Raw genomic sequence first — 21,973 nt, forward strand, 5'->3', positions numbered from 1 at the left:
CTGAGCCACAGGCGCCGCCCAAGGTCTTTTTTTTAATGGTGTCGTAGTTTTCTGTATAGCGTGTAGATTATGATCACATTTTGTTAGCTTTATACATAAGTATTTGTGTTTGGTGTTATAAGTTGCATTTTTTAAATTTTGTTTTTCAAGTGTTCATTATTAGTAAATTAAAACAGTTGATTTTTGTGCATTGTGTCCTTTTTTGTGGGTACTATAGGACTTTTCTACAGAGATACCTATGTTACCTGAGAATAGTGACAGTTTTATTGCTAATCCATATATTTTTGTTTCTTTTTCTTTCTCTTTTTCTCTTCTTGTCTTGAGACTCTGTCTCAAAAAAATGTAACATATAGTTATCAAAGTACTATACAATTTTCTCTTCCAGTAAAATGTTGAAGAGAAGTAAGGAGAGGGCATTGCTTGCTTTTTTCTTGAAATTCTCCATTTTCCCGTTTTCACCTTAATTGATTTTTGTTCTTTTTCTTTAGATTTAATTTAATCTTCTTTTTTATTGTTAAAGTGAAAGTCATTGATTTGCCCTTTTTCCTCTGATATCAGTCTTTAATGCTAACTATTTCCTTCTAAGACACTGTTTTGACCTCATCCTTCCTTCAAATTTTATATAGTTTTTTTTTTTTTTAGACAGCATCTCACTTTCTTACCCCCAGTAGAGCGCCATAGTATCATAGCTCACAGCAACCTCAAACTCTTGGGCTCAAGTGATCCCCTTGCCTCAGCCTCCTGAGTAACTGGGACTACTGGCACCCACCACAACACTTAGCTGTTTTTTAGAGGCAGGGTCTCACTCTTGCTCAGGTTGGTCTGGAATTCAAACCTTGGCCTCCCATAGTGCTAGGATTATAGGAGTGAGCCACCGCACTCAGCCTGTTTTTGTTTTGAGACAGAGTTGCCCACCTGGGCTAGAGTGCAGTGGCATAATCACAGCTGGCTGCAACTTCAGATTCTTGGGCTCTCTTGAGATCCTTCTGTCCCCGCCTCCTTAATAGCTCAGTATAGATACACACCATCACTCCTGGTTAATTTTTCTATTTTTGTAGAGACAGGCCTTGTTCTTGTTCATGCTGGTCTTGAGCTTTTGGCCTCAAGCAATTTTCCTGCCTCACCTCCTAGAGTGCTAGAATTACATGCATGAGCCACCAGGCTCATCCTAATATTTTTATTTTCATACAATTAAAAATATTTCTAATTTTGCCTGAGATTTCCACTTCGGTTTAAGGATTATTAAGAAATATGTTGTTTTGGCTTGGTGCCTGTGGCTCAAGCGGCTAAGGCGCCAGCCACAAACACCTGAGCTGGCAGGTTCAAATCCAACCTGGGCCTGCCAAACAACGAGGGCTGCAACCAAAAAATAGCCAGACATCGTGGCGGGCGCCTTTAGTCCCAGCTACTTGGGAGGCAGAGGCAGAAGAATCGCTTGAGCCCAGGAGTTGGAGGTTGCTGTGAGTGTGATGCCACAGCACTCTACCCAGGGTGACAGCTTGAGGCTCTGTCTCAAAAAAAAAACCCCCCAAAACAAAAAAAACGTTGTTTTATCTCCACATATCTGGAGATTTTTCAGAAACTTTTCTGTTAGTATTTTTTTTATTGATTTGTATCAGATTCAAAATGAAATTATTAGTTTTCATAGGCACTCTTCATAGACAATCATGTCATATGCACATGAAGACAGTGTTACTGTATTTTTTTCCCTTTTTAATATAGATGCTTTTTGTTGCTTTTCCTTACCTTATTACACTGGCTAGAATCTCCAGAAAAATGTTGACTAGAAATAGTGAGAACATAACTTTTGGCTTGTTCTTGATGTTAGAGGAAAGGCATTCAGATTTCATTAAGTATCATGTTAATCATAGGGTTTATATAGATTGCCTTTATCAGCTTGAGAAAGTTTGTTTGTTTATTTATTTATTTTTGAGACAGTATCTCACTCTGCCACTCAGGCTGGAGTGCAGTGGCCCAGTCACAGCTCACTGCAGCCTTGAACTTCTGGGCTCAAGCAATCCTGTCACCTCAGCCTCCCAAATTGTGGGATTGTAGTGGTAAGCTGCCATTCCTGGCAAGGAAGGTTTTATTTTGTTAGTTTGCTTAGAATTTATATGAGGAATAAACGTTAGATTTTGTAAAATGTTTCTTCTTCCTCTTTGGAGATGGTTGTGTGGTTTTTCTTTGTAATTTAGCAATACGTTAAATTATATTGATTGGAATTTTGGTTGTTAAACCAACTTTGCATTCTTGGAATGAACCACACTTGGTCACGTGCATATTTGTTTTTATGTTTTGTTGTATTTAACAGGCTATAAGTTTGTTCAGAAATTTTGTGTCTGTATTCATGAGGGATATTTTTCTGTAGCCTTTGTTTTGTTTCATCTGATTTTGGCATCAGAGTAATGATGGCTTCATAAAATGAACTGGGAAATATTCTTTCCTCTTAGGTTTTCTAGAAGAGTTTTGCACAGAGTATGGTATGTATTCTTTCTTTCTTTTATTTCTTAAACATTGAAAGAATCCACCAGTAAAACCATGTAGGCCTGGAATTTTCTTTATTGAAAGTTTTTAAACTACAAATTCAGTTTCCTTAGTTGATATGGGACTTTTTAGGTGATTTGTTTTATTGTGGTTGAGCTTCATAGTTTTTGTTTTTCAAGGAATTAGTCTACTTCAAGGTGTTGATTTATGGGCATTCTTTTACTATCTGTAAAATCTCTTAGTCACATCCTTACTCTCATTCCTGAAATGTTAATTTATCACTTCTCTCTCTCTCTCTCTTTTTATTTTTTTTTTAATTTTACCAGTCCGGTTAGAGGTTTATTGAATTTTTTTTTTTAATCTTCTGAAAGAGCAGCTTTTGGTTTCATTGATTTTTATGTTTAATATTCCATTGGTTTCAGTCCAGTCTTATGGTTTCCTTTCTTCTCTTTTATTTGGGTTTAATTTTCTCCCAACCCCCAGTTTCTCAAGGTAGAAATCGAGGTCATTGATTGGAGACCATTTTTCTTTTGTAGTATCCACGTGGTATACATTCCTGTCCTGAATACTATGTAAACAGTTTCACACAAATTTTGATATATTGTGTTTAATTTTCATTTAATTAATTCTACTTTTTAATTCCCTTTCTTTGACCCATGAGTTATTTATAAGTGTTTTATTTAGCTTATAAACATTAGGAGGATAGTCCAGTGCTTTTTTCTGTTAATTGATTTTTAATTTAATTTCATTGTGGTCAGATAACCTACGTTATGTGTTTTGAATCCTTTTAAATTTATTGAGGCTTGTTTTATTACTTAGAATATGAACTATCTTGATAAATGATCTATGTTCATGTGAAAAGAATGTATATTAGTTTCTCTTATTAGTTGGAGTGTTTCATAAATGTCATTTAGGGCAAGTTGCTGATATTTTTGATTTTCTGTCTACTAGTATACCATTTCTTTATGGTGCAGTCTGCCATTCTCTGGATTTCATATATTAGTTAAATGGATGTTCCTGAAGCAGCACTGTGGGCTTGGTATTGTTTCAGATGATGAGGCTGTATAGATCCTCTTGTAGACTTAAAAGATAGACCAAAGGAAGCAGATAAACACAAGATAATTTTAAAAAGTCATCAGTGCCAGCTCGTTGTGGTGGCTTACACTTGTAGTCCTAGTACCTCTGGGAGGCCAAGGCGGGTGGATTGTTTGAGCTCATGAGTTCAAGACCAGCCTGAGCAAAAATGAGACCCCCGTCTTTACTAAAAATAGAAAAACCAAGGCAAGAGGATTGCTTGAGCCCAAGAGTTGGAAATTGCAGTGAGCTATGATGCCATGGCACTCTACGCAGGGTGACAGCTTGAGACTCTGTCTCAAAAAAAAAAAAAAGTGATCGATGCTTAGAAGACAAGAAACATCAGTCTCTTATTAGGTTCTTCATAAGAGCCTAAGGAGCTTACAAATGAATAAAATGCTTCATCTTTATTAAATAGAGTTTATGACATTTACCTTGCAAAAGCTTATTTTATTTATACTTTCTTGTTGGTGCCAAGTAAGTGGATCTCAGTTACTTGTATTTGTCTTCGGTCTGCACACTTTTGAAGAATTAAGCTTCGTAATTTTCCTGTATGTTGCATTATAGTAGTTTTTGGTTTTGGTTTGGCTTCCATCCTAAGTTAACTGTTAGTTTCAGTTTTCTTATTTGGCATATATATATATAATATATATATATATATATATATCTCATATCCCGACTTTAGTGACTTTATAGATTGTGTTTATATGTGCTGTCAGCCTTTATCCTTTCTGAATGAAGAACTCTTTAAGTTTTAGACTATACATACTTCTTGAAACCTTTTAGTTGTCTTACCTCTAGTGTTCTATTCTCTTATATAAGATAACCAGAATTCTGTGACTTTCTAATAGTGCTCTCTATATGGATTCATTTTAAATATTGAATGTTTCTACATACAATGTTGTGCTTTTATTTATATTTAGTCCTATGTTGAGAAATCATTTGCTTAGGAATAGGAAAGTAGCCTGCAACATGTGGTGGCTAGGGGTACTGTGGTGCTGGAACCAACTGCTTTGGAATGTGACACATCAAACCACTCTCAAATCCTTCTGTGTAGTGTTGTTTTAAGAATTAGAGCAAATGGTAGTCCCAGCTACCGGGAGGCTGAGGCAAGAGAATCACTTAAGCCCAGGAGTTGGAGGTTGCTGTGAGCTGTGTGATGCCACGGCACTCTACCGAGGGCCATAAAGTGAGACTCTGTCTCTACAACAAAAAACGAACCAAAAAAAAAAAAGAATTAGAGCTTAGAGCAAATGTATGTAGAATACTTGATACAGTATTTTGCTTGTAGGAAGTGCTCAGAGGCTGTTGTTACTGTCACTCAGTATTAATCTTCTCAGGCTGTTGTGTTGACTGTGTCCCCGGTGCTTCTCACATGCCTGGTGTCTCCTTGGTGTTCATTAAATATTTGTTGAATAAATGTATCCTTCAATCTTTAAAATTTTGGAGTCAGTAAGATCATAACATTTGAGAAGATATGGTCCTTACTAGTCAAAACAAGATTCTTTTGACATTTTTCTGTACGAGCAGTGTGATAAAATATAAAGGATGGTAAATGAATGTTCGAAGGTGGTAACCTTGAGAGTCACCTAAAGCCATTTTAAGCCTGAGGAGTTTACCCCTCCTTCCCTTCCTTTTTTATTTTTATTTTTTTATTTTTTTAACTTGAGAGAAGGACAGGCTAACTCTTCTCTCAGATACTTTTTCCAGCTTTAAAAATCTATACATTTTTGAAAATCAGGCTCTGTAGGTCTACAAGCTATCTCTGTTTCCAAGTTTTAAGAAGGTCTCAATGTTGACTTGTTTCAAATCTAAAGAACTAACATTTTTATAAGTATTTTCATATAGATTTCTTAGTTGGTTGTTTTCTTCTCCACATTTTTAAAATGTGGCTTAGTTTTTGAAAATTTGGCTAAAATAACTTGAATTTTTCTTTTTTTAAATATTTTGTATGCATGCAAATAAGTAGTAATCCAATTTTACCATACAGGATGGCCATGAAGTTCGTATGCAATTTTAAATTGCACACTAATTTAAATTGCATACCAACTTTATGACGATCATGTATCTCCTTTACTTGAAGTTCTTGTTTCTTTGGGTTTACTTCTGAATATCTTTTGTGTCAACTTCAAGTTTAGTTACACCATAACTACGATTTACTCTGCTTAGGGTGTAGTAGGGGTTAAGAATCTAAATGGGAGAGTTTTGTTTTGTTTCATTTTGTTTTGTTTTAGTGAGAGTACAGCCTTGGAAGGCTTAAAGAACTTCAAGGGAAGATGAACCTGGCGGAAATCATAAACAGACAGCTTAAAAATATTTGTATTTGAGAGAAATTTGTATTATACAGATAGTATTAAAAGTTAACAGAACTTTCAGAACTGATTGACCTTGTGTTTGAGATTTGAGTATTTGTAGCTGGTAATTCTGAGTGATAAAATGAAAGACATTGAACATCTGGATGAAGAATTAAATAAAAATACCTCTAACATATTGCAGATAATAAAACAAAACAAATTTGAGAGCACACTGAAATATTAGTGAGGGTGGAATCCTGAAAAGTTTCTAGTGAACAAGGCATGATGAATGAAATATATTCTTGTTACTGCTATTATTGATTGAAGATGTAGAAATCAATGCTAATTTTTTTAGACTGTTATCTAATGTCATTTATTTTAGTAAATTAAATTTCATGTGGTCCACAATGATATTTAAGAAAATCTTTCAGGTCATGTTAGATGTTTGACCTTTAGACCCACTTAAGTGTAATTTATGATAGTAACACTTGGTTTATAATATGAACCAGACTCACTATTTTTTTGAGATAGGATTTCTCTGTTGCCCAGGCCCAAGCTATCCTCTTTCCTCAGCCTTCTGAGTAGCTGAGACTATAAGGACCAGGCCACCATGCCTCGCTAATTTTTAAATTTTTTTTGAGACATGGGGTCTTTCTATGTTGCTCAGGCTGGTCTCAAATTCCTGGCCTCAAGTGATCATCCCATGGTAGCCTCCCAAAGTGCTGGGATTATAGTCGTGAGCCACATGGCCTGGTGTAGAGCACAGTTTGTTCATGTGGTAGTTTGTAGAAAGATTTGCATGTCTTCTGTGACCTCACATTTAATATTATGTATTATATCTTTCAATTCTAAATTGTCCACGTGATGGTTTTATAGATTCCAGTTCCTTTTTAAAATTCTCTGTCTTGTCATCCATCTTTCCACTCCATCTTCTTGAACATGCTAATCATAGTTGGCTTTCAAGGCTTAGAGCCTGATTAGGGCTTAGATAACTTGATGACATGTATATGTTATTTATCTCTAGATAATATCCATAAAATATCTGTAAAAAATTCTTATTTATAAAAATTCTTCTTTACAATTCACAATTGGCCTTGAAATTAAGGCCAAATGTGTATAAAATATAATGGAAACGAAACCATTAAAAGATGTTATTTATTTATTTATTTGCATACAGAGTCTCACTCTGTTGCCCAAGCTAGAGTGCTGTAGTGTCAAGGTAGCTCATAGCAACTTCAAACCTGCTGGGCTCAAGCAGTCCTCCTGCCTCAGCCTCTCAGCCTGTGGAGTAGCTGTGACTACAGGTGCCTGTCACAACCACACCACCACCACCCTTCTTTCCTCCCCCTAAGTTTTTTGTTTTTAGTAGAGACAGGAGTCTTGCTCTTGCTCAGGCTGGTCTTGAACTCCTGAGCTCAAGGGATCCACCTGCATTAGCCTGTCTCTCAGAGTGCTAGAATTACAGATGTAACAGATTTTAAAGGGGGAAGAAAGGTGGATTCAGTTACACAACTGCATTAGACAAGAGAAAGGCATAAAAGTAAAAAAGATAAGTACGCAAATTCATAGGTATTTAAAAGGCAAGTATAAACTAACAGAATTTGGTGTACTCGGATGTAAAAAAGGTAGGGCAGTGTATAAAGAATTATTACTCTCAACCATTCCCTAATTTGTCTCAAGATCACATCTGTAAAATATTTATAAAATATGTATAAAATGTTATTCTTTACAAAAATTCTTTACTAATTTCTGCTGTGTAGTAATGATGGAAAGAAGGTTGAAGCCCTGGTTTCAAGGAGGCTTTAAGTTTCTTGACCTCTGTAAGCCTTAGTTTTCTTAATGTAAAGTGAAAGTAGTACAAACTGCCTGCTCTTAGGCTTGATGTGCAGACTTGTTTTTATGCAAATATGGGGTCAGACCCAAAGTGAAAATCTCCAAATTCTGATTCCTTACCCCTCCTTGTTTGTTCAATTATCTATTATAATCAATCAGGAGTTGATTTATTTAACCCCTTTTTTACCTGTTGTTCCTAAGCACTGCTTTTTCCTTTTGTAATTATGTAGTTAAAAACAAAATCCCTGGGTTGCGCCTGTGGCTAGGTCAGTAAGGCGCCGGCCCCATATACCGAGGGTGGTGGGTTCAAACCCGGCCCCGGCCAAACTGCAACCAAAAAATAGCCGGGCGTTGTGGCGGGCGCCTATAGTCCAGCTACTCCGGAGGCTGAGGCAAAAGAATCACTTAAGCCCAGGAGTTGGAGGTTGCTGTGAGCTGTGTGAGGCCATGGCACTCTACCGAGGGCCATAAAGTGAAACTCTGTCTCTACAAAAAAAAAGGAAAAAAAAACCCAATAAAACAAAATCCCTAATGGTAATACTTTAATTTTAGTGAAATTCATTTGTGTGATGAACAGTTTTTCTAATTTTGTGCTGTCAATTGAAACTCACTTTTAGTTCTTTAAAATTTTATCAGTATTTTCTGAAATATTTTCTGAGGTTAGTAGATAATAACACTTAAAATTGTGTGTGCAACATTTTATATATTTGTATGTAACTTTTTTTGTAGAGAGAGAGCATCCACACCTTTCATTATTCATAGTGTAACTTAAACAAGTTAACAACTGCTCCCTAACCTAGGTCATAAAGTCTTGAAATTCTGTTAAGATTAGAACTTATAAGTCACTGCTTAGTGTGTTAAGATGATAATTGTTGATACACAAAATGTTACCAGTTGTTTAGCTTATCACCAGCAAAAAATACTACTTTCAACAAATAGTACATGATAATTCAGTGGATGTTTTAATATATCCATATTATTTACAAGTTAATGTTCACATACAAGTTTTTAAAAGAGCTTTAACATATACAAAGGACATTTGTTTAAAAATCCTTTTGAGGAATCATATTCTAATTAGTCCTTATGGTGAATCCAGGTTTTTCATGTATCATAATATTGAGATATGGCTATTTAATTTTGTATACATCACTGGAATATAAGGTTTAATATTAATCCAGAACAAATAGAAATATTTTCTTTTTAAGATTTTTGTATGTTAAAATAATTCATTTAAAATTATATATCATTTTCTCTTAATAACTTATAACTAAAAACATTTCTTTTAATAATTTCATTTTGCTTAAATTTCTGAAGATATATATTCTTATTTGAAGATACTTAAAATAAGATTATGAATACATTAAAGGAGTTATTCTAGTAAAAGCTTAATGCATTAGAAATTTAGGAGTTTAAAATTAAAAATTGGTTTTAAATAAGAAATTGAACATTTGAAATTTTGCTTTGACAGTCTGTGATATTATGAGTAAATCCAATTCAAATTATAATTGTAGGCTTAAATATCTGAACTTTTATACATAGTTATTAGCGAGAGAGTCTACTTATATATTTTGCATCTAAAGATTGTTCTAAAGATTGATTTCTAAACACTGTTCTAAATACTATTTCTGTAGGAAAAATTCAGAGAAATGTTGTTGTAGTCTCCACATTTATTATTTTTTCTTTGGCCATAAGTACTCTAAAATTCATGAGATTTCTGCTGTTAGTAACCTGTAAAAACCACTTCTTTGGCAAACTACTTTTTCAAATGATTGTGAATAAATGAGTCATTAGTAATGAGTGTACTATTAAGTAATATGGTGATAAAGTAGGAGAGTGATGACATTCAGGATTTTCCAAATGGTCCTTGCTGCTCTAAAAGACTTAATTCTGTCTAATGGCACATAATTTGTTTATATGGAATAATAATTTATTTCTTAGAAGGTTATGGTATTTAGGAAAAAATAATAAGTCAAATTTGAATTTTCAGGAAATCCTAATTGCAGTAATAGAAATAGAAGCCAAAATTTCTACGGTTATGTTACTACTACTTATGCACAACTTAAGTCTCTTTAATATTTATTTAATAATTGAAATATTATTTGAATCTCTTGTTAATTTTACTTTAACACAGTGGAATGGCTGTATTAGACCTAGGCACCAAACTCACATAGCTACTGAAGTGTTGAAATAAAGAAATATGGTTTTCTTGGGTGTTTTTTAAAAGTTGTTTAAAGTGAACTCTGACTAGAGAGATGGGTGGGAGTCCAGAAGCTTGGAGCTATCCGCTTCCAGACCAGGTTAGTGACATGACATCATTTTCACAAAAAAGTTGTTTTTCTTGCATGGTGAAAGTTGGTGGTTTTGGTCCTTTTACATAAAAGTAAGAATTCATGATAAAATTAGATTTTTTGTTGATCATCTTATGCAGAAGAACTGTGGATTCATTGGTAAAGAACCACTAACCTGTCCTCTCACCCCCAGGGTGTGAGCAGTGAAAAGGATTAAGGCCCACTGTAGGGAAGCTTGCACTGAAGCCGGCACTGCCCTTTCCCCTGTTCTTTCAGCTAAATAGAAGATTTTTAGTTCCCATGACTATCAATCTGGTGCTTTTCACAAGCACTAAATTCTTTTAAGGAAATTAAGATGACTTATTTTTAGAAACTGGCTTAGAATACTGAAAGATGATGTTTTGTTGGTAATGTGTTTCATGTTGACAGATACTATACATACTGTTTTTTCCTGATACATATTAGTTTACTTTAACTTATTTTGAATTTGGAGGTCAATATAAATATTTAAGAATAGGTTTTTGTATAATTAGGTTTGCTTGTCCAGTTAGTAAGTATAGAGTTGGTAGTGTTGAACCTTTTTATTTCATTAGTAATAGCTACCTGACAGTCTTGTGGACATAAACTCTTAACTTTTATTTCTTGATGACTGCTCTTAAAAGATGCCTTATTTTCATGTTTAAAAGCTTTTAAAGAGCTTTGGTAAATTCTGGAGTGTCATTTCCTTTTTCACTATCTGCCAATTGGTATTGTATTTAATCTTGAAAATATATTTTGATTTTGCAACTAAAAGTAATTGCAGAGTATTAAACATTGTCACTAGTTAAAGCGTTTTTTTTTTTTTTCATTTAATTCGAGCTTTTGTTGTTACTAACAAGTAATTTGTGGCAATGTCTCCCCTCCCCTTTTAAAAATGACTGTTAGAATCTATATACTTGTCACCTTACTGTGCTAGAAATGTTCCACTCAAATCAAGGGTTCCTTTCTGGTTTTGTATGTTCTCACCTGCTCCTCACTGTAAATCATTGAGATGTCAAGGGCAATGATTAATTAAGCTGCACGTGCAAGTGCTTTTTTTTCACCTGTCAAGCAGGAAAGAAGTCTTATGTAACAAGATTAGATGGTGCTAATTCACAGCTTTTACTTTAGACTGTCAAGTGTGTAGAAATATTTTATATTTAGATGCTTATTCAAAATATGGCAAATCAGGATTTGTTTGGCTTAGAATTCTTAAATATTGTAATACCCAAGTATTATACCAAACTATAAACTCCTAATTAGAGGCAAATTCTAATAAATTTAGGATTCCTATATAAATATTTTGGAATTTAAGATTCATATTTTGTAATTATATTTTATTCAAAAACTGGTAGTTGATTTAAGTTAAAGTAAATAGTTTGTAAGTTTTTAAACTGTATGTATATATTGTAATGAAATCTACTCTTATGATGACATTGGGTTATATTTCTGATGAAATGATGGTGGAAACTACATTTTTTCCTTTGAATAATAAGTACTTATAAAAATGTACTGTTAAGCTTTTGGGTACAATTTTTATACATTAATATAAGATAACAAACTTGGAAAGCTTATTCCCCACTCCCTAGTTCTTTCATCACCCCCTCAACCATCAGTAAAGTAAAACCTCAAATTGTATAGTAATCTTAATCTATTATTAAAAGGTCCCAGAAAGGAAGATTACAAGGTGGATTCAGGTTTTGAATCAGTTTTGCCTCTGGTTTAGCAGCGGGTGGGCAGGCAGATGCCTGCTCAGAGTAGAACCTATTGCCATTTTTCACCATTGATAGAGTAGCCTTTCAGAGTCAATGAGCTCTGTCAATGTGAGCTTGTCAAGGCTACAACTTCATAGACCTGAGAGGCGGTTTGAGAGGTCAGCCCTTTTCAGGTTCGCTGTGATGCAAATGAACTTTAATGCTTAAACAACTATTGGAATTTTTATGTCTGCTCCTTGTTCTTTTTTCTTCACAAAGTCATTGACGAGACATTCAGTGCTTTTTAAATTGGAAGTTGCATTGTGCTAAAGACCTAGTACAGATTTACGGAGGGCTGAAAGCAGTTAGATCATGTTCTTTTCATGGTGCGATTAGAATCAAATCGATTTCCCTACAGCCTTCAGCATTCAGATGGCAATTTTAACAAAGCTTGGGGGCTAGACAAGGGACAAAACGACTGAACTGAATGTTAATTACACTCTGCAGCCTTATTTTCTTTTGATTTGGGGCTGACTGGCAACTAAATTAACAAAAAGTGTGACCATAACTGCTGCCCTATTTTCATTTAAAAGGAGAGCTGCCTCTAAAAAGGCTATCTTTACAAAGAAACAAGCGAGGTCTGCTGATCATTGTTAACAAGGACACTTTTTTCCTTTAAAATTCTTGCCAGAAAGACTGTTCAGAAAAAGTAATGTAATAAATTAGTCATTGGCGTATTACTGCCCAGAGAAGTAGTTGGTTTTCTGATTTCTTTTTATGATATAGCTTGGAAAATATAAAACAATAGTAATAATTCATTGGTGTTATGAATTATTTCTGGCACTTATGTAACTGGTGTGTCTTTAGCATGTTCAGCATGCTAAAAGGTAACTAGCTTACAATAGATACTTTAAATAAATATTAACATTCTGCTGTGTAACTTTAAACTATTCAAAACCAGGTTAATCCTAACAGTTCATTCTTGTTCGACATGCACATTTTCATATTTTATTATTAATATTTAAAGTTCTGCCACATTAATAGCAGTAGATGATTTTTTCCTTCCCTCTCAGGGAAGGTGCAGCTGTACCAAGTTGCAGTTGATCCAAAGTGGCAACACTGTCATTTTTGCACCTGCAGCTGTGTCAGTCTCATCCTAACACCTGGCAGCGTGAATTATCCTCTCCTTTATTCATACGCCCATGCAAGAAACATTTCATGCTGCATAGCACTTGCACCAGTCAAGTGAAGTAAATTTCTCAGTTGAGTCCTGAAACAGTAGTATTGAATCAAGAGCTTGATTTTACTATCAAAAGATACTTTTATGTTGGTGTAAAAAAAGTTTTAGCTGTTTGGAAAATCTATCTGAAATAGTAAGCTGGCTTTTAAATGTGACCATTATTTCTAAGTATGATGTGCAAATTAGTTTGATTTTTGATAACTATTAATTACATTACTTTTGTTTTCAAATACATATTAAGGAACTTTCTTTACTATTTAACAAAAATATTTTTGAAGGAAGTGAGGACTTAAATATATAACATTTGATAGATAACATTAGCTTTGCAGACTTTGATAGTTTTGTATCAGAGGCTAGGAAAAAAATATTATAAAAACAAACCCATATCTTCATCAAAAAAGAGCACTGTTTCTGTTGAGTGCTTAGAACATTGATAGTGATGCAGACTGTCTTGCACTCGGTCACTGTCTACACCTCTCTCTGTTCACACAAGAAGCAGCTGCCGAGTTTTTCTCAAACCAGTCAAGAGTAAACTTTTTTCTCATTTGTCTTCCAGACACGAAGATCGATTGAGAAGTTATTAGAATGGGAAAACAATAGGTTATACCACAAGGTGAGTACCACAGGGAGCAGCTTCGTACTTATGGGGTCTGAATTGCACAGTATGGAAACAGATGCTTTTGTTGAACTAAAAATATGAAAGGTGGACAAATGGGATCGTCTGTGTGCTGCAATAAAATAGAGCTCATTTTTCTTCTTTTACTCTCCTACTTGTCTAGCTGTGCTTGCACTGGAGACTGAGCAAAAGGAAATGTGAAACGAATAACATGATGGAATATGTAAGTTAAAGGGCTGTTTTGAGAGTTTCTCTATTAAATGGTCATTTATTTTGCTTCTGATCTTATTCTTTTCATGATTATTAATCAGCAAAGGTGTCAGAAGCTTAATCTCCTGAGTGCAAGGATTTTCTACGGTTCACAGATGCATGGTTTCATGTGTAAGACTGATTTATAAAGTTATGAATGACTTGAAAACAAGGCTTCACTGTGTTCTGAAAAATAATAAATTAATTGCCAAGATAAAATAGCCTGAAAATGTGTTGATGGAGTGTGAAATTTTAGATGCTGTACAAAGAATAACCACAACTTTGGTTACGCAGCAAGTCAGATATGGCTTTTTTATATAATGCTAATCAAGTTTCCAAGTATGGAAGAAAACCTTTCAGCCAAGCCATTGGAGCTTAAGAAACCTTTAGCCTTTATAGATTTTGACTGCCCATACTTCCAATGGCCTTTAAAGAATCTTTTAAAAGTGTTATTAGATTATTGCTTCATAAAAATTATCTTAAAAGTAGGCTGGAGATGAGATGTTCATTATCCTCCGTTTATTCCTTCAAAGATATCTAATTTGGCATGTATATACAAGGAATTTTAGGGTTTGTTTTTTTTTCGGTGTAAGAATTAATTTGCTGACTTCCTGATTTATTTTAACAATTTTTCTCCTTTTGAAAATTTCAGAATATGTACTATAGAAAATTATGAATTTTTTACTTACTCTCCCTTGTCCTTGGGTGCTTTATTTTAAATATGGAAAGGTTATTACATTTAAAAAATGATCTAAGGAAGAGTTAATTGTTGAAGATTAAAGTGAGAGCTTTTGTGAAGTACCTGGTATAACTCTTGTCTATTCTTTGAAACAATATAGCCATCATAGATTGTGTGCATGTGTATAAAAGATTGATTAAAATAGTGTTTAAATACTTGGAAATTATCATAAAATTTTTTTTCTGTGGTGTGTGTCACACTTTATGGGGGCAAGACATGATTGCAAGAAGGACTTTACCTAACAATTGCAATCAGTGTAACCTGGCTTATTGTACCCTCAATGAATCCCCAACAATAAAAAAAAAAAAAAATTTTTTCTGTCAGCATTTTCCTGTTCTTTAATTATCATATAGTCAAATCCCATTTTTAGCCTTGAACATAAAAGATACTTTTAAAATGTCTTTTTTTCTCAGACTAGCTCTATTTAATGAACTGAATAAGGTAGATTTTACCTTTCTCCATTATATCAAACATGTTAATTTATGATGGTGAGAAAGACACTTGATACTTCTTTATAATCATAAAGAAAGCGTGTTCAAGTAACCTGTTTTTTGGGTTCACCTATGAAAATACTAGTTTGTATTTTTATGAAGAGTTAATATATTTTGGTGAGAGGGATGGATATTTAGGAGATTTAAGGGATTTTGTGAAATAATTATTTGCTACATTCATAAACCCAAACATTAGACCTAAAGTTGAAGCAGTAATTTTGTGTGTGTGTTTCTAGATTTACTTTGAAGAAGAAAATATAAAAGTTATTCCCAATGCTGTGTTTTACAGATAGAGCGATAGGAATATCATTCCTGTGTAAATGGTACTTCTTATATTCATTTTTATTTTATGGTATTCTTTTGTCAACCGAAATAATTCAGTAACCTTCTAAAACATTCTGAACTATGTGCTTGATTTGTAAAATAATTTTCTTGAATTTTTCGATAATTAAGCATTTCTTTTTTTTTTCATAATACTGAAAGTTTTAAGATTTCTTTTTTTTCTTTTTCTTTTTTTTTTTATTGTTGGGGATTCATTGAGGGTACAATAAGCCAGTTACACTGATTGCAATTGTTAGGTAAAGTCAATTAAGCATTTCTTTAAAGCCATTATATTATTTTCCACATCATCATAAAAGATATCCAGAAGAGTAGTAAACACAAAAATGTTTTAAATTGCTGGGGAAAAGCTGCTAGGCAATGAGACATGCCTGTAGTCCCAGCTCCTTGGGAGGCTAAGGTGGGAGGGGAGGATCGCTTGACCTTGGAACTTCAAGAGTAAGTGAGACCTTGTCTCCTAAAAAAATAGTTTTTGCTTGGAAAAATGTTTTTCTGGACTTTTTTCAGGCGTTTGTATTTGAGATTATTGAATGTGGGAGTAATAGTCAGAAATTCCCAATTGCAAGAAGTTAAAGTAGCAAATCTACTAAAAAATCTAGTAAAAAAATTTAATGAATTTGGGTCTTTTTAACATATATCCCTCTTTTGCCCTCAACTTTTCTGTAACTTACAGAAATTTTATTTGTTAAAGGAAAATACTCCTTGATTATAATTTGAATATTATGAGATATGATAGAAAAAATAGCCACTTTTCTATGTGTGGCTTCTGAAGGAAAACAGATTGTAGTATATGTTCTTTAAAAACCAACTCAATATCTGTAACTTTTAGAAGAACCTATTTGTGTCTTGCCATCAACTGTGTTAACCTTATTATGTCATCATTTCTTAGAGTCTTAGATAACACAAATAAAAATTTCTTTGTATTAAAAAAAAACAAACCTCAAATACATGGATAGTCAAAGGTAGCCCTTAAGTCTACCCTTATAGTCAAAGATAGCCCATCACTGCGAATGTGATGCCCATGCCTGGGCACTGAAATTGTAAAGACCACTTGATGAGGACATGTTTGACATACAGAAGTATTCATTGAATGCTGACCCTTAAGTAGTTTTAAACATTTGATCATCAAATTTTAGAGCTGCCAAGAATCTTGTCTGCTAGTCTAATCCCTTTATTTTATAGATGAGGAACCTGAGAAACCGGAAAATCTAGCTCAGTTGAAGAAGCTATATGGGAGAAAGTATTTTAACAGGGAGCTAGTAAATATTTTATAGGCTAATAACCGGTTAGGAGAGTGACAAATGTGGCACCTACGGTTTAGTGCAGAATAACTAGAGCAGGACAGGAATGTGTTTGAGCCACAGACAGAAGTACCTTCTTTACTGAGGCAGATCAAAAGTCTGGTCCAGACAGCTTATAGGGTGGTCATACAAAGGTGCAGTTTCTGAAAAAGAATGAGGAGGTTACCAGACTTGGAAACTGTTCAGATCATATTATTTTTTAGTAAACATCTATGCCATGCAGAATTAGAGCAAGGGAAAGAGTTGATTGTGATTTAAGACAGTTCAAGTTTTCAATAAAAATTAACTCTGGCCAACTTAGGTATTTCCATGTTATTATATTTTGTTTTTGTTGATTTTCCTCTAATTTTCTCTTAAAAGATCTTTGGGACAAATTTAACCTTCAATTTTGCTAACCTAAGAAGAAAAGAGCTTTAAAAAATTATGAGATAAAGGACCAATATCCTTTATCTAGAAATTACATATCCTGGTCACAGTAAAGTGAGAACTCTAGAAATTAAAGAAGAACCATGGAATTGGGTTGATAAAAGAGAAGAAGCCTGAAGAAAAATAACTGGGTCAGCTGCTTTTACATAGTGCAATTATTAATAGAAAGGGCAACGCTTTGGAGTTAAAATAGCTTTTTGCTCAAATGCTGACTCCAGAGTGGTGATATAATATCTTGGATCATCCATTTCCTTATCTGTAAAATGGAGATGATAATAATTTGCTGAATAGAAAAGTTATTGGGATTTAGAAAACCTATGTAACGTGAAACCCCTGAAATGCAGCCACTTCTCAGTAAATGTCAGTCCCCTGTTCTAACAAATGCTCACTTCTCCAGTGTGTCAGGGGCACTCTTTGTATCACCCACCTCCACTTGCCTTCTCAGACTTTGGTTATTACTTTTTTATCTTCCTTTTCATAGAGCTGAGGTATTTTGTTTATTTGATAAAGGTCCAGAAATCAAAAGAAAAATTCTCAATTGATGAATAAACGAATATTTTATATAATGCAAAATTGTAATTTTAAAATGTTGAATGAACTTTCAAAAATTTTTTAAGTAAGAGAATATAACAAGTTCTAAGATAAAGATCTGTTTAAATCTTTTTAAAACTTTTTCTTCTCCTTTTACAGGTCATCCTCATAGAATTTTTACCAAAGACACCGATTTTTCGACCAGATTAGCATTTACTTTATTTATAGAGACTTTCCAAGTATGTTGTCTTTCCAATGGTGCCTTGCTTGGTGCTCTCCTGGTGGTGACATAACATTGGTTCTACAGAATCGTGTGGTGTTTTTTTGTTTGTTTGTTTGTTTGTTTGTTTTTTTAAATAACCGCATGTTCTAAGTGTGCATTTTTGTCAAACTTTGCAACAGTTATTTCATACAGATGTTTAATACTTAAGTTATTGTGCTCTTTTCTGTTATGTATTCTGATTTTCAAAGATTACTTTTTTGTATTATCAAAAAAATACATTTGAACTTAGCATAAAAAGTGGCCAGCCTTTTTTATTTTATCACCAAGGTACTCACAGTTCTCTACCTATAAATTCCTTAACATAGAAAAACACCTTTGTAGGGCTTTCCTTATCCATTCTGTTATAGCAAGCACACTCTTTGTTATTTTTTTCTTCCTTTTTAAACATCAAATAGTCATTATTTTAAAATAGTAAGTTTTCTTTATAGCCTTTTGGAACCTAACATAACTTTTATGATACAATTCCTTATGTTGTTTACAGCAGATACATCTGTAAATTTATGATCTATCAAAAAGTTTTGACAGCATTTCTAAGACAGGAATAAATTATTTTTATTAGAATAGATAAATTGATGAATGATATGCATGCATCTAATGGTTATTAGAGCTCAGGATCAGAAAATAGATTAACATCACAATCGGTATTTTTGATCTAGATCATATTAATAATGGCCTTACTTGGGTTATTTTTATTGTTTATCAGATCTTATATACAAAAGAATGAAAGTATTCCTTTTAAAAATTTCTAAGAAAGTATTTCTCCCACTGTTTCTGAAAAGTTTTTGAAAGAAAGTAAAAGTTCTAGAATTAAAAGTAACTGGTGTTTAATACCCCATTATATTTAGAGCAGATTGTTACTAAGAAATGGAGGATATATTTAGTACTGTTTTTATCCACTAGTTTGCTTTTGGTCCAGTTATGTATGTATACCTTTTGTTGACTAAGAGTATGACATATAAGTCTAAATCAGATTAGCTTGTTTCTTTTAAATATACACATAAACACATAGATTTTTTTCCCCCTGCTTTTGGTTGTACATAATCTCCATTTTAAAACTGTTTAGATTTGTGAATGACATATATGTAAATTTTTGTTTTTATAAAACTGCAATTATACAGGTTTTAATGTGTGTCAAGAACTTGTTACATACAACTGTGGTATCGAGCAATAATGTGAATAACTTGAAATTATAGAAACTATGCTTAATAATTTGTATTAAGAATTGGTACCACTACATAATACTTTCTTTTCCTTATATTAAATCTTTAAATACTAGTTTCATTAATTCATATACATGTATTTTTTAAAAGTATTTCTTTGTACTTCAAAGGACTATAATTCTATATAAATTTGAATAGTTAAATGTCCTATATCCTAAATTGGATATTAGGAACTATCTTTTAAAAATGTTTGGGTTTTTTTGTTTGTTTTGTTTTTGTTTGAGGTTTGTTTCCGTTGCCCCCAAATAACAACTTGAGTTTATTAAAGATCATTTTACCTGTGAAGAGCTCAAAGTACAAAGAATTCAAATACTTCTCACTTTATTTAACTTGTGGTCTGGGGTATGTCCTACCAACTTAAAGTAGTGCAATTAATTAAAAGCAATGCTGTCCAAAAACTCCAGTATTCCTCTGTGGTTTCAGTATGAAAAATAATTGTATTCTTAATACAATACAATACTCAATCTGCCTCAGGATTCAGAAAGAGCAGAAAAATGTAATGACTGTGTACACTACACAACACAGTGTTCTCTTGGTACAGTGTGTAAATCCGTAGAGTACCATGTTGATCAGCTTTATAAGAAGAACTTATCTATTTAGGCATAATTTTTATCCTGTTATTGGTCTTCTGTCAATTGTAGTTTTTAAACTATATTTCTATAAGAATGTTTTAAAGTAAGATAATTTTCACAACTGATGATACTAAGTATAGGATTTTAAAAGTTTTTCTGATTTTATCGGGAGGTATGTCAGTTCCCTAAAGATTCCCTAGAAATGTGCATTTCCAGTGTATATATAGAAAAGAACCGTGAATGCTTAACATATGGCATTACCATAAGCCAGTTATGCCTTGAACAGTTAGATTTTCATTAGTATCCTACAGTATAATTCTAGTAGCTTATCTTTCCTTAATTCATGAATTTAAGTGCCCATGTTACTAGAAATCAGAAATGTTGGCTTGGCGCCTGTAGCTCAAGCGGCTAAGGCGCTAGCCACATACACCAGAGCTGGCAGGTTCGAACCCAGCCGGGGCCTCCCAAACAACAATGACAACTATAACCAAAAAATAGCTGGGTGTTGTGATGGACACCTGTAGTCCCAGCTACTTGGAAGGCTGAGGCAAGAGAATCACTTGAGCCCAGGAGTTAGAGGTTGCTATGATGCCACAACACTCTACCCAGGGTGACAGCTTGAGGTTCTGTCTCAAAAAAAGAAAAAAAGAAATGTTACAGATGCCTCTGTTATGTGAACATCAGTTCAGGAAATATTTAAAATGATGATTGCTGTTAAACTTCTGTTTTCTAACTTAAAGTTTATGGGACATGAGCCATACGGCTTTTTAAACTGACCAAGGGAAAATATTACTTGGTAGAAAATTTACTGTATAGATTTTGCATGGGCTAAGTGAATAACTTAACGATCTTTTTTATACATTGCTGGCATTTTATAATGAGTCACCATTTCTGTGCAGAAACATTCTTTTCTCAAATAATATATTTTGCAAACCTTATTATATTTTACTGCATAGCTTTGGCTATCTGGGTTAAAATAGATACTCCAAAAGTTAATGACAATAGTAAAACTGATGTGACACATTTAGCTTCTAAGGTAAATTGCTTCTCCCTCACAAGGAGTCACCTTATCTAAAATGATCATCAGGCTGGGCACAGAGTCTCACACCTGTGATCCTAGCATTCTGGGAAGCCCAGGCAAGTGAATAACTTGAGCTCAGGAGTTTGAGACCAGCCTAAGCAAGAGTGAGACCCCATATCTACCAAAAATAGAAAAACTAGCCAGGCATCATGTCAGGTAGTCCACCAGTAAGTCTAGCTATTGGGGAAGTTGAGGCAGGAGGATTGCTTGAGCCCAGGAGTTTGAGGTTGCTGTGAGCTGTGTCGCCACAGCACTCTAGCCAGGGCGACAGATTGAGACTCTGTCTCAAAAAAATAATAAAATACACAGCTATGATTTAATAAAAAAAAAAAAGAAAAGAAAAAATAAAAACAATCATCAGACACTTTATTAAGACTCTAATAATTGGGTTTCATTTATTGAAAATACAAACATATAATTTTGGTAAAATCATTGAATAATAGTAAACAACGCTTTCCTTTTCATATTAGAAAAACTAGTTTTATACCTGAACAATTTCAAATCAGGAAGAATCACAACTTTTCCCATGTTGTGATTCTTCAATGTTATTTATAGAGAGCTTCTAATTGTTTTTTTTCTTGTATTAGTAGACACAGGCCAACTATGTAAAAACATAGACAACATTCCATTTCAATCTTAGGTTGTAAAGAATGGTGTTAAATAGTAGTATGTGCAGTTGGACCCGCAGTTGTATAAGTTCAAACTACGCTAGTTTTATAGTATAACATTATGTATGTAGTCATGCTGTTGCAGTTTTTAAAGTATTTCACTTTACAATTATAATCTTTAGCTGCATGATGTTTCACTATAAATATTTGATTTGCTGTTGGTCAATAGTTACAAAATCAGATGGGCAATGTGCTTAAAATTATCTTTGATTGGAACTCTAGCATCTAGTTCTGGACCCTCTTCCCTATTTTTCTGTTCTCTTCACCCAGGCCTGGACATAGTTCAGAACTGCCTTTTATTTTTCTCAAAGCTCCCACTAAGAATGTTAATTCTTTTGGATTCTTAGGTGTTTAGAAGACCAAGTAGAGTGAAGTCACATTAAGTAGCAATGAGTGGCTGACACCCTTAATTCTGCTAAGGTGGTACTTGCGTTTTAAAAAGGAATTTCTTAGTTGGTTCATTGATGCAATTGAGATTTTCCTTCTCTAGACCCCCTATTGGTCCAGATTTTCTAGAGGGAAGGGAATGAAA

General features: G+C 33.6%; 1 protein-coding gene across 1 annotated transcript in view; it reads left to right on the forward strand.

Moving 5' to 3' along the window:
• Window positions 1-18,137, forward strand: part of CHIC2 (cysteine rich hydrophobic domain 2) — a 42,362-nt gene extending 24,225 nt beyond the window's left edge. The window contains exons 4-6 of the mRNA XM_053578068.1: window positions 13,482-13,538; window positions 13,705-13,764; window positions 17,777-18,137. Coding sequence (XP_053434043.1) covers window positions 13,482-13,538; window positions 13,705-13,764; window positions 17,777-17,827 — 168 coding nt within the window. The 3' untranslated portion in view covers window positions 17,828-18,137. The remainder of the gene's footprint in view (window positions 1-13,481; window positions 13,539-13,704; window positions 13,765-17,776) is intronic.
• Window positions 18,138-21,973: the final 3,836 nt, after the last annotated feature.

This window comes from Nycticebus coucang, chromosome 23 (genome assembly GCF_027406575.1).
Source record: "Nycticebus coucang isolate mNycCou1 chromosome 23, mNycCou1.pri, whole genome shotgun sequence".
Lineage (NCBI taxonomy): Eukaryota > Metazoa > Chordata > Mammalia > Primates > Lorisidae > Nycticebus > Nycticebus coucang.